At 37.2% G+C, this 17,129-nt stretch overlaps 1 protein-coding gene across 1 annotated transcript in view; it reads right to left on the bottom strand.

Moving 5' to 3' along the window:
• Positions 1–17,129, bottom strand: part of LOC107603275 (unconventional myosin-VIIa-like) — a 48,454-nt gene that overhangs the window by 4,826 nt on the left and 26,499 nt on the right. The window contains exons 14-33 of the mRNA XM_016296040.1: positions 16,099–16,416; positions 15,811–16,011; positions 15,126–15,302; positions 14,752–14,841; positions 14,448–14,575; positions 14,223–14,349; positions 13,933–14,052; positions 13,660–13,833; positions 13,045–13,272; positions 12,784–12,954; positions 10,497–10,614; positions 4,448–4,574; positions 4,181–4,350; positions 3,825–4,015; positions 3,341–3,465; positions 2,816–2,973; positions 2,581–2,734; positions 1,374–1,529; positions 1,185–1,290; positions 148–261 (exon numbers count right to left, since the gene is read on the bottom strand). Of these exons, the coding sequence (XP_016151526.1) occupies positions 148–261; positions 1,185–1,290; positions 1,374–1,529; positions 2,581–2,734; positions 2,816–2,973; positions 3,341–3,465; positions 3,825–4,015; positions 4,181–4,350; positions 4,448–4,574; positions 10,497–10,614; positions 12,784–12,954; positions 13,045–13,272; positions 13,660–13,833; positions 13,933–14,052; positions 14,223–14,349; positions 14,448–14,575; positions 14,752–14,841; positions 15,126–15,302; positions 15,811–16,011; positions 16,099–16,416 (3,153 nt within the window). The remainder of the gene's footprint in view (positions 1–147; positions 262–1,184; positions 1,291–1,373; positions 1,530–2,580; positions 2,735–2,815; positions 2,974–3,340; positions 3,466–3,824; positions 4,016–4,180; positions 4,351–4,447; positions 4,575–10,496; positions 10,615–12,783; positions 12,955–13,044; positions 13,273–13,659; positions 13,834–13,932; positions 14,053–14,222; positions 14,350–14,447; positions 14,576–14,751; positions 14,842–15,125; positions 15,303–15,810; positions 16,012–16,098; positions 16,417–17,129) is intronic.

The following is a 17,129-nucleotide window of genomic DNA, read 5'->3' as shown; positions in this document are numbered from 1 at the left end:
TACATTAAAATAACTGACTACAGGACATGTAGTCCCGGAGAAAGCTGTAACGTAAAAAATCCCCTTTGAGATATTTAGTGTGACATAAATTCACACAGAACACCTTCATCTCATCTGAACAGACACTTGACAGCTCCGTAGTCTCACCTTGTCAGATATTTTGACAAACAAGCTGAAGCCTTCAGAAGACTGGAGCATCATTTTGCCAGCGATGTTCAGACAGAAATCTTTGGCTTTTGTGCTCGATTCAACTTCAAAAGCCTATCAAGAAATAAATAAAATAAGGGATATTAAAAAAAAAAAAAGACACTATCAGATGCCATTGTGTAAATCACAAGCCTTGTGTAAATCAACATTTTCATTACTTGAACAAAAATTAACATTATGGAAATAAATTAAAATATTTTTAAAAAAGCACTTATTTGATTTCAGCTAGTTGCAAAGGCAACATTTCTAATTTTTTGTTTAGTTTAAGTTCTAAAATAATAAAAACTAAATAAAGTAAAATTAATAAAAACAATTACTATATAGGCATACAAAACAAAAACATAAAATTCCTAAAACTAACAAAAATTAAAGTGAAAACAGAACATTTAAAAATAAAATCTAAACTATCATTGATACCAAAATAAATGCTTCTATTCCAAGTGTTTTCTTTACTAATTATATTGCCATAACAATTTAACGATATGAATTAAACAAACAAATGATCTTTGTATATATTTGCTTTTTTATACCATAGACATGATCAAATACATTTCTGTGAAAAAAATTATATCATTTCATGTCATCTACAATTCATTGATTTATATATACATAGCTAGACTATGTATTTGGTGTTTGCTATATTGCATTGTCAGTTGTCTACCCCATTTGTGTGTATTATTTTATATATCCAAAAAAAGGCCAGATTTCAGCTATATTTAAACCAAAAAGGAAATGAATCTCTGGAGTCTTGAGTCTATTCACACTTCATCTCTCTTCTGACATTTTCTCCAGAAGCACCACATAACTCTGTGCTTAATTGAGGATGCAAATTGAGGTCAGAGCACAACGCTTCCTCATGCATAAATAAACACATCCGGGCATGAGAGAGAAAGAGAATATTACCCCCACAGGAGGCTGAACACAACATACAATACAGGTAACAGATGCACACCTAGAGTTAACATGAAAACTCTCACCTCATCAGTGTCATCAGGGAAGTACACTTTGTGAAAGATTTGGGTAGTTTTGTGTTGAATGGCCTCCATTTCTACAAGGTGGGGAGGATACTTTCTGGATCCATTTCTGTCCGTGAGGAAAAATGTTTTAAGGGAATTCCATGCAGCATTGGAGATACATGTTTGTACAGTATGTGCTTTGAGGGTTACCGCAAGGCTTTCTGCAGTCTCTGCATGCAGTCTGGGGCGACTGGATGTTGTTTCTTGGATTGCAGGAACTTTTGGACATGAGGAAGCAACATGTTACTGGGAGGAAAAAGCCCAGTGCAGAGCCAGAGAAGCTCCCAGCCCTTCTCCTCACTGTATCTGACAATACAGAACTGCTGTCAGCCGACTCATTAGTCAACAATGATTTTAACGTTGTAAGAGTAAAGCAGTTTTGGTCAGTTGCAAGCTGACCACTAGGGGACAGACTGATACAGATTTAAGAGCCACATTAGCTGTTTTCACATTAATGGGTCTCATTCGTTGTCTGTTTGTAATCTGTGAGCAAACAATGTCACGCAGAATCATAATTTATCAAAACATTTGCATGTATATTAAAGATAAAATGTAAAACCAAATCGCACGTATGCAAAAATGACCTTTTTCTACAAAGAAACATATTTTTTTAAATTATATTAACATCTTATAATTGCATAAAATTAATAGTAAGATATACCATATTTTAAATAGTGCTGTCAAACGATTAATCGTGATAAATCGCATCCAAAATAAATGTTTTTGTTTACATAATATATGTGTGTGTACTGTGTACATTTATTATGTGTATATAAATACACACACATACAGTATATATTTTGAAAGTATTTACATGTATACATTTATGTTTATATAATTTATATTATCTATACATTTATTTAAAATATAAACATAACATATTTTTCTTAAATATATACATGCATGTGTGTGTATTTACATATACATAATAAATATACACAGTACACACACATACATATTTTGTAAACAAAAACTTTTATTTTGGATGCGATTAATCGCGTTTAATCGTTTGCCAGCACTAATTTTAAAATATATATTTTTAAATTCTTTAAAAATAATAATGATTAATAATAATAATAATGAATAATAATAATAATAACAAAAATGAGAGTGCTAGAGTTAGAGGGTCAAATAAAGATGGAAGAGATGTGTATATATATATATATATATATATATATAATTATATAATTTATTTTATTTTATATAATTTAATATTATAGTATAAGTAATATAATAATATTATTATTATTCAAAAATATTTTTGTTACTTTCACTTTAAAAAAATCCTAAAATAAATAAATAAATGTAACAGAATAGAATATACTGTATACTGTATCAATAACTGGGAAAAACCTACTTCACATGATTCTCGGTCAATTGCTTGATGATCTGACAGAAGATTTCGTCCTTCAGAGGTTCAGCCTTTAAAGCTCCCTCAAAGATCTGATCAGTGAGCTCATTGACTGAGCGGCTTCTCTTCGAGGGGTAGTCGCCCATGTACTTCATGATAGGTACAACAGAGTCAAGGATGAGGGAACTGCAGTTCTAAAGTTAACACTATTAACTGTCAAAATGTTAGCTGTAGAGGATATCAATGAAGGCCTGGCAGGCATCCTGGGACAGCTCTTCATGATTGAGGACTTTCTTCAGCAAAGGCTGTTTGAGAGGTTCTCTGGTGCAACACCACAGTTTATCCTTCCCTCTGCCTTTATTGAGGATCACACGACTCAGTGTGCTCTTGGAAGGCGGTCTAGAGGATGTAAAGAAAAGATACCAGAAAATTTAATGAATCCAGAATTTCATGAAAAAGAAGGGAAGTGATTAAATTAATGTGTACAGTGATAGAATACAATCATAGGTGTGGTGCCTGGCACAGAGACATTAAAAAAAAAAAACATATGGTGCGGTTAGGGTTAGGTTTAGGTTTAATTACTCCTTGAATGTTATTGGCCAGATGTTGAAGCTGATTGGTTGGTGTCTGACTAAGGCCCTCCTCCTCTCTAGGAATATAATAAACCTTTTTGTTTGCACTTGTTTCGCAACTTTAACTTTTAAAACAGTAGTTTTCCATTCAGACACAACAAAGGGAGGAAAGGTCCTGAAGAAGGTTCAAACACCTGAAGTGATCGTAGGAGAACTCCTCTAGAGTGTACGGCTGAACCTTCTCCCCACTGTCCAGCTGATTCTGATGGGACAAACTGATGGAGTCCTTATGCTGATCTGGGGACATGGTAATCAATGACTGTAAGAAACAGAAAGTAGAAGGTTAAAGTGACTCTTCGATATCTCAGGTGTTTCTTGAGTGCTAGTGGCATATTTTGGTGCAAATGCTTGTGTTTTGACCATGAACAAATTATTTTTCATGGTGAATACAATACATTGTCAGAATAAAATGTGCAAAAATTGTACCTTTGGGGGTACAACAGCTTGTAACCCTTAAAGGGACAATTTTGTGCATAACAAGCACTTTAGAGTATCAATCTGTACCCTTAAGGTACTACTATGACCCATTTAGGAGGACATAAACATACAAAGTTTTCCCTCTAAGTGCACTATTTTCGGAGATTATACAATGAATGTACTGAATGAAAACACACTCACTACAATATCATATTGTGGCCTGGTGATGGTGGGCAGCACATAGACGTTGTCTGCAGGGAAGTCTCCTGTTTTTTTGGTTCTATCATTGACCCCGTGAGCCCAGCCTGAATTCAGGACCTGCTCTCCAGTGTGCTCATCCAGAAAGATCAGATCTCCCTTTGAGTATCTCAGGAACGAAGAGTCATGTCCAGCTGCAAAAACAAAGAGAAACATAAGCGTTTCTGTTCATCTTTTAGATGTTTTATTGATTATGCTGGACCTTCTTGTCTCGACCCAAAGTCTGCTTGGGGCTAGATCAAATATAATGGTTATGTCCTTTGCACTTTTAAACAGTACTGCTGTCCACATGTGCTCACCAGGGTAATGGCTGTCCACCAGGGCCACCACAAACTTTGACCTAGAACGCAGGCCCTCTAGGAAGGTGACAACTAGGTCACGGATGTCTTCGGCATTGTTGGATGTGAAGGTGTACTCATCTCCTTTAATGGTGGCCAGAGTGAAGCTCTGTTCCTGCAACTTTCCACCTCTGCATACATGTGTTAGATTGGCCAAAACTAGTAAAATTACAATATAAAGAACACTTACAGCATATGAAGTGGGTTTGGATGGATGTGCTACTGCACCTGCTACTGGAGACTGCAGTGATCTCTGGGAAAGAAAGGTCTAGAAGGACCTGCTCATGCTCATCCACAAAGTAGACTCCGGTCCAGTTCACTGCCACTATAACATCATTCTTTGGGAGACTAGGCCCTGCAAATGAACAGAAACAGCAGGCTGAAAGTTGAGCTTTATCATACCCAATCAGATCAATATGTCTTACAAATTTGTATTATGATTTACAGAATATCTTAACAGAATAGTTCACCCAGCAATAATTTCTACTATGGAACACAAATGAAGAAATTTGAAAGACATTTTACATTTTTGAAGAAGTTTTAAAGTTTCAAAAATGGCATATAAAAGTATCACATAAACAGTCTGTATGACAAATACAGAGTTCTGGCATGAAACTCTAGATGGCGCAGTCCGATAGGTCTAACTCAATCTGACCTAATGACATCATTATCACATGGCACAGCTGATTGGTTCTCTCCTGTATCGGTAGCCAATGAGCTCGGTGCTCAACATTCAAATATATGACTAGTGCTTGCCGTAGCAGTTGCAGCTTGCTTCAGAAACCCTCCACCTTCCCCAGCTCCACATGTATAGATCTACAACGAGGTGATTAATGTATGCTATATGGGGGTTATTTCATGTATGTTATATTTGCAGCAGCAATATTTCTTACATTCTCACAGCAGCATGTTGTGGATGTATTGGCAGTAGCAAGTCCCAGGACTTGCTCTGCCGCAGTAGCAGCAGCGTAGCAGATCTATTCCCGCCTACATTAACATTGTCATGTACATTACCATGCCAATCCCTCCGAGAGTTGTCATGACAGAACTGATATTTAAAACTGATGAGCCATCTCAACATTTTGACTTATAAATGAACAAGTAAATACTAGATTTGCTTGGTTTTATGTTTTTACATTATGTAATTAATAGGGGTGGAACGATACATGTATTCGTACCGAACCGTCACGGTACAGACATCTCGGTTCGGTGCATGAGACCTTACAACGAATACAGGCAATTCACTCCCAATCCAGAAAGGGGTGCCTGCAGCAATGCAATGCTGTTTGATAACCGGCCGCCAGCAGAAGAACAGCGAATGCCATGAGTTGCGCACTTGAAAACAAAGCCCACTAGACAGTGACCATGTGCTGATTCTGAATGCGTCTCTCACAGACTGACAAAGGATTATACTTTAAAGGCTTGTGCACTCAACTGTTCGCGAAATGGAGCTTTGTGCTCATGTATCCTACCTCTCTCATTCGGCACAAATCCAAATATTCCATAATATTTCCATATGTGCGATGTAACGTATCTGAATGCTAAACTATTATTTATTATGTAAATTATAGGCTTTGTACTTCCAACGGTGACACAGGCAGGTGCGCTGATGTTTGGTGCACTGTATTTTATTTTGATAAAGTACCAACTGCTCTGTCAAGTTAGCAATACTGGAACTGATGGATGGGTGTGTGTGTGTATATGTGTGTGTGGGTGTGCGCCGGCGCGATCACTTTAACTGTTTCCTTATACCAGCAGAATCAACTTTAAACACTTATTGTCTTATTAATAAATAATGCATCACTGTATAAAGGTCTGCTTTTATTTGTGTACACTCACAATGAAAAATGAAACTGAACTGAAACTCAGCATATATAGGCTACATTACGTGTCGCAATGTTTTTTTCTCTTGTTTATCTGTAAACTAAATCAAATATATTTCAAGAATTTATTTCTTGTATGTATATGTACTGCAGATTTTATATATATATAACATAATATAATAATATTTAGTATTTTCACATCTAGGTGGAAGAAAATTCATTTGTACTGCTGTCTGTTCAAAATAAATGAAAAGAAACCGAGCATAGTAAATTAATTTTTTTTCCTGTTGTACCGAAATCGTGTCGAACCATGACCCCCGAACCGAGGTATGTACCGAACCGTGACATCTGTGTACCGTTTCACCTCTAGTAATTAATGATGAACCCATTCTCAGGAAATGGTTTTTGTTAAAAATGTCAGAATTTTTACATTTTACATCAAAATATATATATATTTTTTTAGAATTTTCCAACCTCAAATCCAATGTCCCAGGGCTGTAATCACCACAGACATTGGAGAACCACCAACTACTCAGATTACCAACCAAAAATCCCACTGGCTAATTGTTAAAATATTATTCCCAATTAAAAAAAAACTATCTTAAAATATTTTCTAACCCTAAATTAAATTATTATTTCAATCTGAATAAATTCTGGTTGTAAAAAAAATGCTAATAAAAATTCATATAATATAATATAATATAATATAATTAATATCTGCCCATTTCTCCTTGGAGTCTTGCTGAGAGTTCATGATTGAAGTAGCAGCATTTATTTGCAAATAAATCAAATCTTTTCAATGAAACAATTCATTCGGTTCACAAAACTGGTCTGAATGATTGGTCAAAAGTTCTGTCTGACCCATTCACTGATTTAATTTTTATTTTTGGGGTGAACTATTCTCTGTAAGTCTTACCTGAGAATTTGAAGGCCTCATAGAAGCGAGAAAAAAGCAAAGGCCACTTAAATCGAGCGAAATCCACCACCTCCTCCTTCACTCTCTGCGAATCAAACCTCTTCTGTGTGTAGATTCCCTGTGGAGATGCAATCGTCAATATCTTGGTCTCATAGTAACACAGTATCGCTGATTACCTCAGAGACAATTACCTTTGCTCTCGTCACCTGGTTATAAGCATAAAATGTAACAAACTCATGCATTACCACAATCCATAAAATTGATCTCCAGCATTATTAAACATTCATGTCCATCACTTTAGCCTATGAAAGGCAGAAGGGTAATTAAAACGGCCTTCACCCTTGAGAGAAGGAACGTGATTAATGTTCTCACAGGAACCGTCAATCAAATTTCAACCTGCTTAGTCCATCAACCGCTACGAGCTAGCGCAGAGTGCTAACCTAAACTACAAACCCATAACATGATAGTGAGGCCAAAAGAACTGTCTCAAATATTCAGGGGCCTGTGATTGCATTCTTTTACGGCAGACTGTGGGTGAGGGTGGTAGACGGTGTGAAGGTCGCCCCTGGCACACACTTAGATTAAAGAGTTAATCATAGTTGTGAGATCATATTAGCGCTAGGTGGAGATACAGGTACTGCTCTAAGATAATGAGACTGCCGTCCTTGAGAACGTATCGCGGGGTCAGTCAGACACAGCCTGACAAAGTAATGAAGACATAGGCGTAGGTATGTGCTGTGACTGAACGTTTGGCTATAATGAAAGGTTAATAATAGATTTGTTCAGTTATATGTGCTGTTCTATCATGTAAATGTGAACCCATTCTCAGAAAATGACATTTGTGCCTAAATATTTTTCCATTTCTCCACCTCCAGCCATCACTGACATTGGACAATCACCTAATATTCAGATTAGTGTGTTTTTCATGGGCTAATTCTTGACATTTTATGCCTGTTCTAAATATGCTATTACAAATCTGAAAACTACCAAAAGTTACTTATTGTTATTAACTCTAACTCTAAAATGGCATATTCTGGAGACTGCAGTGATCTCTGGGAAAGAAAGGTCTAGAAGGACCTGCTCATGCTCATCCACAAAGTAGACTCCGGTCCAGTTCACTGCCACTATAACATCATTCTTTGGGAGACTAGGCCCTGCAAATGAACAGAAACAGCAGGCTGAAAGTTTCATACCCAAATACCCAATCAGATCAATATGTCTTACAAATTTGTATTATGATTTACAGAATATCTTAACAGAATAGTTCATAATTTCTAAATTTCTACTATGGAACACAAATGAAGAAATTTGAAAGACATTTTACATTTTTGAAGAAGTTTTAAAGTTTCAAAAATGGCATATAAAAGTATCACATAAACAGTCTGTATGACAAATACAGAGTTCTGGCATGAAACTCTAGATGGCGCAGTCCGATAGGTCTAACTCAATCTGACCTAATGACATCATTATCACATGGCACAGCTGATTGGTTCTCTCCTGTATCGGTAGCCAATGAGCTCGGTGCTCAACATTCAAATATATGACTAGTGCTTGCCGTAGCAGTTGCAGCTTGCTTCAGAAACCCTCCACCTTCCCCAGCTCCACATGTATAGATCTACAACGAGGTGATTAATGTATGCTATATGGGGGTTATTTCATGTATGTTATATTTGCAGCAGCAATATTTCTTACATTCTCACAGCAGCATGTTGTGGATGTATTGGCAGTAGCAAGTCCCAGGACTTGCTCTGCCGCAGTAGCAGCAGCGTAGCAGATCTATTCCCGCCTACATTAACATTGTCATGTACATTACCATGCCAATCCCTCCGAGAGTTGTCATGACAGAACTGATATTTAAAACTGATGAGCCATCTCAACATTTTGACTTATAAATGAACAAGTAAATACTAGATTTGCTTGGTTTTATGTTTTTACATTATGTAATTAATAGGGGTGGAACGATACATGTATTCGTACCGAACCGTCACGGTACAGACATCTCGGTTCGGTGCATGAGACCTTACAACGAATACAGGCAATTCACTCCCAATCCAGAAAGGGGTGCCTGCAGCAATGCAATGCTGTTTGATAACCGGCCGCCAGCAGAAGAACAGCGAATGCCATGAGTTGCGCACTTGAAAACAAAGCCCACTAGACAGTGACCATGTGCTGATTCTGAATGCGTCTCTCACAGACTGACAAAGGATTATACTTTAAAGGCTTGTGCACTCAACTGTTCGCGAAATGGAGCTTTGTGCTCATGTATCCTACCTCTCTCATTCGGCACAAATCCAAATATTCCATAATATTTCCATATGTGCGATGTAACGTATCTGAATGCTAAACTATTATTTATTATGTAAATTATAGGCTTTGTACTTCCAACGGTGACACAGGCAGGTGCGCTGATGTTTGGTGCACTGTATTTTATTTTGATAAAGTACCAACTGCTCTGTCAAGTTAGCAATACTGGAACTGATGGATGGGTGTGTGTGTGTATATGTGTGTGTGGGTGTGCGCCGGCGCGATCACTTTAACTGTTTCCTTATACCAGCAGAATCAACTTTAAACACTTATTGTCTTATTAATAAATAATGCATCACTGTATAAAGGTCTGCTTTTATTTGTGTACACTCACAATGAAAAATGAAACTGAACTGAAACTCAGCATATATAGGCTACATTACGTGTCGCAATGTTTTTTTCTCTTGTTTATCTGTAAACTAAATCAAATATATTTCAAGAATTTATTTCTTGTATGTATATGTACTGCAGATTTTATATATATATAACATAATATAATAATATTTAGTATTTTCACATCTAGGTGGAAGAAAATTCATTTGTACTGCTGTCTGTTCAAAATAAATGAAAAGAAACCGAGCATAGTAAATTAATTTTTTTTCCTGTTGTACCGAAATCGTGTCGAACCATGACCCCCGAACCGAGGTATGTACCGAACCGTGACATCTGTGTACCGTTTCACCTCTAGTAATTAATGATGAACCCATTCTCAGGAAATGGTTTTTGTTAAAAATGTCAGAATTTTTACATTTTACATCAAAATATATATATATTTTTTTAGAATTTTCCAACCTCAAATCCAATGTCCCAGGGCTGTAATCACCACAGACATTGGAGAACCACCAACTACTCAGATTACCAACCAAAAATCCCACTGGCTAATTGTTAAAATATTATTCCCAATTAAAAAAAAACTATCTTAAAATATTTTCTAACCCTAAATTAAATTATTATTTCAATCTGAATAAATTCTGGTTGTAAAAAAAATGCTAATAAAAATTCATATAATATAATATAATATAATATAATTAATATCTGCCCATTTCTCCTTGGAGTCTTGCTGAGAGTTCATGATTGAAGTAGCAGCATTTATTTGCAAATAAATCAAATCTTTTCAATGAAACAATTCATTCGGTTCACAAAACTGGTCTGAATGATTGGTCAAAAGTTCTGTCTGACCCATTCACTGATTTAATTTTTATTTTTGGGGTGAACTATTCTCTGTAAGTCTTACCTGAGAATTTGAAGGCCTCATAGAAGCGAGAAAAAAGCAAAGGCCACTTAAATCGAGCGAAATCCACCACCTCCTCCTTCACTCTCTGCGAATCAAACCTCTTCTGTGTGTAGATTCCCTGTGGAGATGCAATCGTCAATATCTTGGTCTCATAGTAACACAGTATCGCTGATTACCTCAGAGACAATTACCTTTGCTCTCGTCACCTGGTTATAAGCATAAAATGTAACAAACTCATGCATTACCACAATCCATAAAATTGATCTCCAGCATTATTAAACATTCATGTCCATCACTTTAGCCTATGAAAGGCAGAAGGGTAATTAAAACGGCCTTCACCCTTGAGAGAAGGAACGTGATTAATGTTCTCACAGGAACCGTCAATCAAATTTCAACCTGCTTAGTCCATCAACCGCTACGAGCTAGCGCAGAGTGCTAACCTAAACTACAAACCCATAACATGATAGTGAGGCCAAAAGAACTGTCTCAAATATTCAGGGGCCTGTGATTGCATTCTTTTACGGCAGACTGTGGGTGAGGGTGGTAGACGGTGTGAAGGTCGCCCCTGGCACACACTTAGATTAAAGAGTTAATCATAGTTGTGAGATCATATTAGCGCTAGGTGGAGATACAGGTACTGCTCTAAGATAATGAGACTGCCGTCCTTGAGAACGTATCGCGGGGTCAGTCAGACACAGCCTGACAAAGTAATGAAGACATAGGCGTAGGTATGTGCTGTGACTGAACGTTTGGCTATAATGAAAGGTTAATAATAGATTTGTTCAGTTATATGTGCTGTTCTATCATGTAAATGTGAACCCATTCTCAGAAAATGACATTTGTGCCTAAATATTTTTCCATTTCTCCACCTCCAGCCATCACTGACATTGGACAATCACCTAATATTCAGATTAGTGTGTTTTTCATGGGCTAATTCTTGACATTTTATGCCTGTTCTAAATATGCTATTACAAATCTGAAAACTACCAAAAGTTACTTATTGTTATTAACTCTAACTCTAAAATGGCATATTATTTCAATGTCACAGTATGTTTGGTTATACTAATTTTTATACTTATAACTTGAATAAATACATTTTAAAAGTAGAAACTGCATATTTAAATTATACAACAAAAATGCACATAATATAATATAATATAATAATGTAATATAATTAGTGCTGTCAAAATTAGCATGTTAACGCAGCAGATAAATTTTTCCAGTTTAACGGTGTTAAAAATATTTAACGCAGTTAATGCAGTGGCGTAGCTAGTGTTGGCCACCCCACTCACAACTGCTGCTTCTGTCTGTTTTTCTTGACAAGAATTGCGTTTATTTAGATGCATTAACATCTTTACGACCACATCAAATGGTAGACTTTTTAGACGCACACTTCATTCGCCTCAGCGAAAGGCGCTACTCAAACGAGCGCGGAAATTGTACAGGTGATGGGGATCTTCAGTAGAGCAACAGTGAACTGCGGTCAGATGAGATTTTGTTAGGGCATAGGTCAGTAAAAACAAATTTTCCTGTCCTGTCAGTTGTTATACTGTATACTCTTCAATTGCATGCACAAATACGGTGGCGCATACTGTAGTCTGTATCATTTCATATTAAAGCGCGAATGAAACTACAAGCATACGTGTCAGATTTGCGTCACGTTCAGCAGCGGCAGCTCTTAAAGTAATAGCAGCCAAATAAGCTAATAACCCAGCTGCTGTGATGTCTGTAAATCAAAGAACAAAAGAAAAAAAGGAAATCAATAACTTTTGTAACTTTAAGGATTCATCTGTATTTAATTTAGTATTTAGTGTTTGATAACCTTATTCAATTTCTGTATATTGCCTACTTGCTGAAGGGCACAGGTAAATGACATTTATTATAATGGATTTATGTGAAGATTGTTTTAAGTTCACTTAAATTAGAAGTTGTTATTTTTTAAAGTCTAATAAATGTTAAAATTGATAGCTCTCAATTATATTGTAATGTTAGTATAGTCAACATTACATAGTCAATGGTTAAATAAAAAAAAAGAACAATTTCCTAGAAACATCAGTAGTATCGGTATCAGTGATACTCGCCATAAAAAGATGTGATTAATTGTGATTAATTTCAGAAAAACATGTGCGATTAATTAGTTAATTTTTTAATCGATTGACAGCACTAAATATAATATATGTATATTAAAAATTATACAACAATAATATACAATTATAATTAATTTTATATTAAATAAAATATTAGTAACTCAACAAAAAATGTATGTATTAAAACTACAAATGTGTACCTTTATGTGAGTTGCTATGATCATTTGTGCCCATTTTCCCACTGTCTTGGAGGGAGTAATTTCTCTGTCTGGTATGTAGGATGGAATAAGACTCAGAAGACGGGCTGGTAGGACTTCTGACCCATAGTCCACATAGTACTGTTGAGAGGCCAGCTCAGCCAGGTCCTCCTCCTGAAATGATACAGCACATACGTACACTTGGTTAACACAAGTCAGCTAACTTTATAAGGCAATGTGAAATATGTTCACAGCAGCTCTCACCCTATCACAACGGTACTCCCCGAATTTGACCCCGCGCACGATTTGCTGGTAGATGAGGTTAGTGGCCACGCTGTCCTCGGCAGGGTTGTGCCAGGGCGTGAAGATTTCCTTCCTGAAGAACAGCCTCCAGGGGGCATTGCGCTCCTGAGCACCCTGCTCTTTAGCATATTGCTCACACTGTGACACAGCATCCATCACATGATCCTTCCCACTGCCCAGTGATGAAACCTGAGGAGGATGCACATTATGAGGGTCTTAAACTGGACCGAAAAAATAAGGATACACACTGATCAAAAGTTTGGGGTTGTATTTATTTTTTTTAAAGAAATAAATACTTGTACTCAGCAAGGATGCATTAAATTGATTAAAAGTGACAGTAAAGACATTTAAACATTTTCTATTTCAAATATGTGCTGTTCTTTTGAACGTTCTATTAATCAAAACAGTTTTCAACGTTGATAAAAATGTCTCCTGAGACCAAATCAGCAAATTAGAATGATTTCTGAAGGATCATGTGACACTGAAAACTTGAATAATGGCTACAGTAAACTCAGCTTTGCCATCACAGGAATAAATTACATTTTAAAATATCTTAAAATATATGTATTAACATACCTTATCAAAAAGAGCAATGTATAAAGAGAAGCCAAAGCGATCCTTCAGGCCGATTTTGTCTGACAGAGCATAGCAGAGCTCTTCGGCTGTGGTGGCGGAGTCAGTGAGCAGGGTCTTTGTAGTGCCGTCCATGAAGGTCACTGGCAACATGATGGGTTTCTTAGATTTAGTGGCCTGGAGGAGGAAAAAAAAGAGATCCAGCCAATTAATTCATCTTTTCCAATGAATTTTCCCAAAAGTGAAATCTAATGGCTTCTGTGGGTCCTAAAATACCTGCAGCTCAAGCCAAGAAGGAGGCTGGGTTCTAGTCTTATTCGCAAATGTTCTTCTCAGTCTCTCCTCACAATAAGGCGCATGACCAGGCGGACCGCTGTTAATGAATGTCCGCAGATACTAGAGAAATTGTAGATAAAGAAATGAAATGGGGGAAAAAGAATGAGGCCAGATTTGAATGATACATTTGATTTTTTTTGGGTTTAGGATCATTAGGATCATTAAAAATGCATGCAATCTTATTTCCTGCTGACTAGACCAAAAATAAAAAATACGTAGTTTTTTTTTACTTTGATGAATTTTTCGGAAGGAGCAAAGCAGCCCACACAGAGGGACAGCAGGATCCAGCCACGGGCATGGCTGCTTTTGGATGTATTCTGGCTCAGCTGTTTACAGATTTGACAGTAGATCTCATCTCTGTCAGAGGAAACAAACCCAGATACAATATAATTCAGATGAAATGCACATTCAACAGCTCTAGTATACCAACTATTATGCATTTGCCATGTACTGACCTGAGAGCAGAGCGTAATATGCCATTGCCAATGATAAAGTGGAGCTTTTCTAAATTGGAGGTGGGCCGGTCTTCCAGCATGCTGTTTCCCTGCAGACTGTAATCGCTGTCGGTCAGCCGTCTGGTCACCTAACAGAGGCAGGAATAGTTTACTTTGATTCAACAAAGATAAATTATACTGATTTATACTATTACGAAATATTTTTATATTAAATACATATTATTCTGTTACCTTTCTACTGATTAAAGAATCCTGAAAAAAGTACAGTATCATGGTTTTCACAAAAATATTAACTGTTACAGACCTCCTCTGTGATCTTTGATTTTTTCTTTAATGTGAGGGACACCAGCTTATGCCGTATGCTGTTCCTCTTCTGGATGTCAGCAGTGGAACTCTGGAAACAATAAAGAAACTTTCTTAGATGTCATAGCAGCAACACTTTACACTAAGGTTTAATTTAACATTAGCTTTTGCCTTTGGTGTCAATAACTAACAAAGAACAACAATTGATTTTTGACAGTATTTACTAGTCTATGTTAATGTTAATTTAGAAATACACTGTTAAGTACAATATGAGTACTATGTTTGTTCAATGTTTGTGTTTTATTATATGATTAATAATGATGATGTGAAGATTAATTCTCATTTTCACAACACCCACCACCTCACTTGTCTCACCTCATCATCCACCTGCAGGGCCTGCAGCTCCCTTTTGTAGGTCTTCTTCCCCAATGTCTCATAGATTTTAGTCATAACTGGAATCTTCTCACTGCCGTCACTAATGCTGATATGATATTTGGGTTCAGGGAGATCTCCCATAAACCTCAAAACAGTGATCCACACAGCCAGAGCAGCCTACAGACATAAAAAAACTTAATATGTGACCCTGGACCACAAAACCAGTCATAAGTGTAAATTTTTCGAAATTGACGAGAATTGGCTGAGATACAACTATTTGAATATCTGGAATCTGAGGGTGCAAAAAAATCTAAATATTGAGAAAATCGCCTTTAAAGTTGTCCAAATTAAGTTCTTAGCAATGCATATTACTAATCAAAAATTAAGTTTTGATATATTTACAGTAGGAAATTTGCAAAATATCTTCATGGAACATGATCTTTATTTAATATCCTAATGATTTTTGGCATAAAAGAAAAATCGATAATACTGACCCATACAATGTATTTTTGGCTATTGCTACAAATATAGCAGTGCAACTTAAGACTGGTTTTGTGGTCCAGGGTCACATATGATATGGGCAAAGCAGTGTAAATATTAAACAGTAAACCTGTAAACAATAACACATCTAATAATCTATATTATTAGTATAAATACTACTTTTAAACAAATAATAAAAGCATACTAGCTGATCTCCTTCATCCTCATGAAACAGCAGAGGTTGTTTCAGTGGCCGCCGTATATACGTATGTGTGGCATTTCCCTGGAAGTAGGTTGCAGCAAACTTTGCAAATGTATACTCTGATAGGTCTTCCTCTTCATCATCAGGAAGTGGAAGAGGTTCATCAATGACTTTCTCAAACTGTCTGGGAACTTTCTCAAGATCCTGTTACATCCAAACAAAATCAAACTAAGATAATGTGAAAGCCAGGCAAGGTAAATTACAGAGATTAATAGTCATAAAGTCCTGCACCTCAAACCCTTCTGGTGCTTCACCCTCCAGGTTGGGAAGAGAGTTGGCGCTGCCCAGGAATCCGAACATCTTGTCCACCATGTCAGAGTCGTTGACTGGCTCCTGTTTTTCTCTCTCCATCTGCTCCAGAAACTCCTTTTTCCTCTGTGTCTCATCCCGCTCTGCCTGCTCTCTCTCCTTCTGCTCTTGGTCGAGCTGGGCCAGACGCTCCTGGTGCTTCCTCTCTGCCTCTGCTTGAGCCCTACGTGCCGTCATCTGGTTCCTCAGACGCTCCTCCTCAACCAGACGCTGCCGCTCTGCTTCTAATCGTCGCTCCCTCTAAACAGAGAGAGAACAAACTTTATTATAACACAGTTAAGTATCTGCTTGTCTGAAGGATGGATGGATGGACGGATGGACGGATGGGTGGGTAGATAGATCGACGGATTAATGAATGGATGGATGGATGGATGGACGGACAGATTGATGGATGGGTGGGTGGATGGATGGACGGATTGATGGATGGATGGGTGGGTGGGTGTATGGATGGATGGATTGATGGGCTGACGGATGGATGGGTGGGTGGGTGTATTGGATGAATGGATGAACAGATGGATGGATGGACAGACAGGTTGGTGGATAGATGGATGGACGGACGGATTGGTAGATGGATGGTCGGATGAATTGGTAGATGAATGGATGGATGGATGGATGGATGAATGGACGGATGGATGGATGAGTGGATGAGTGGATGGATGGATGGACAGACAGATTGATAGATGGATGAACAGACGGACAGACTGGTAGATAAATGGATGGATTGGTAGATGGATGGATGGATGGACAGATGGACTGATGGATGGGCATATGAATGGATGGATGGACGGGTTGGTGTTTGGATAGATGGATGGATGGATGGATGGATTGATTGATGGATGGACTGATCGACAGACAGATGGCTGGATAGATGGGTGGATGGATGAATAGATAGATAGATAGATAGATAGATAGATAGATAGATAGATAGATAGATAGATAGATAGATAGATAGA

The sequence above is a fragment of the Sinocyclocheilus grahami genome, unplaced genomic scaffold (genome assembly GCF_001515645.1).
Source record: "Sinocyclocheilus grahami isolate Dianchi unplaced genomic scaffold, SAMN03320097.WGS_v1.1 scaffold344.1, whole genome shotgun sequence".
Lineage (NCBI taxonomy): Eukaryota > Metazoa > Chordata > Actinopteri > Cypriniformes > Cyprinidae > Sinocyclocheilus > Sinocyclocheilus grahami.
This window is presented reverse-complemented; position numbering and strand designations above follow the sequence as displayed.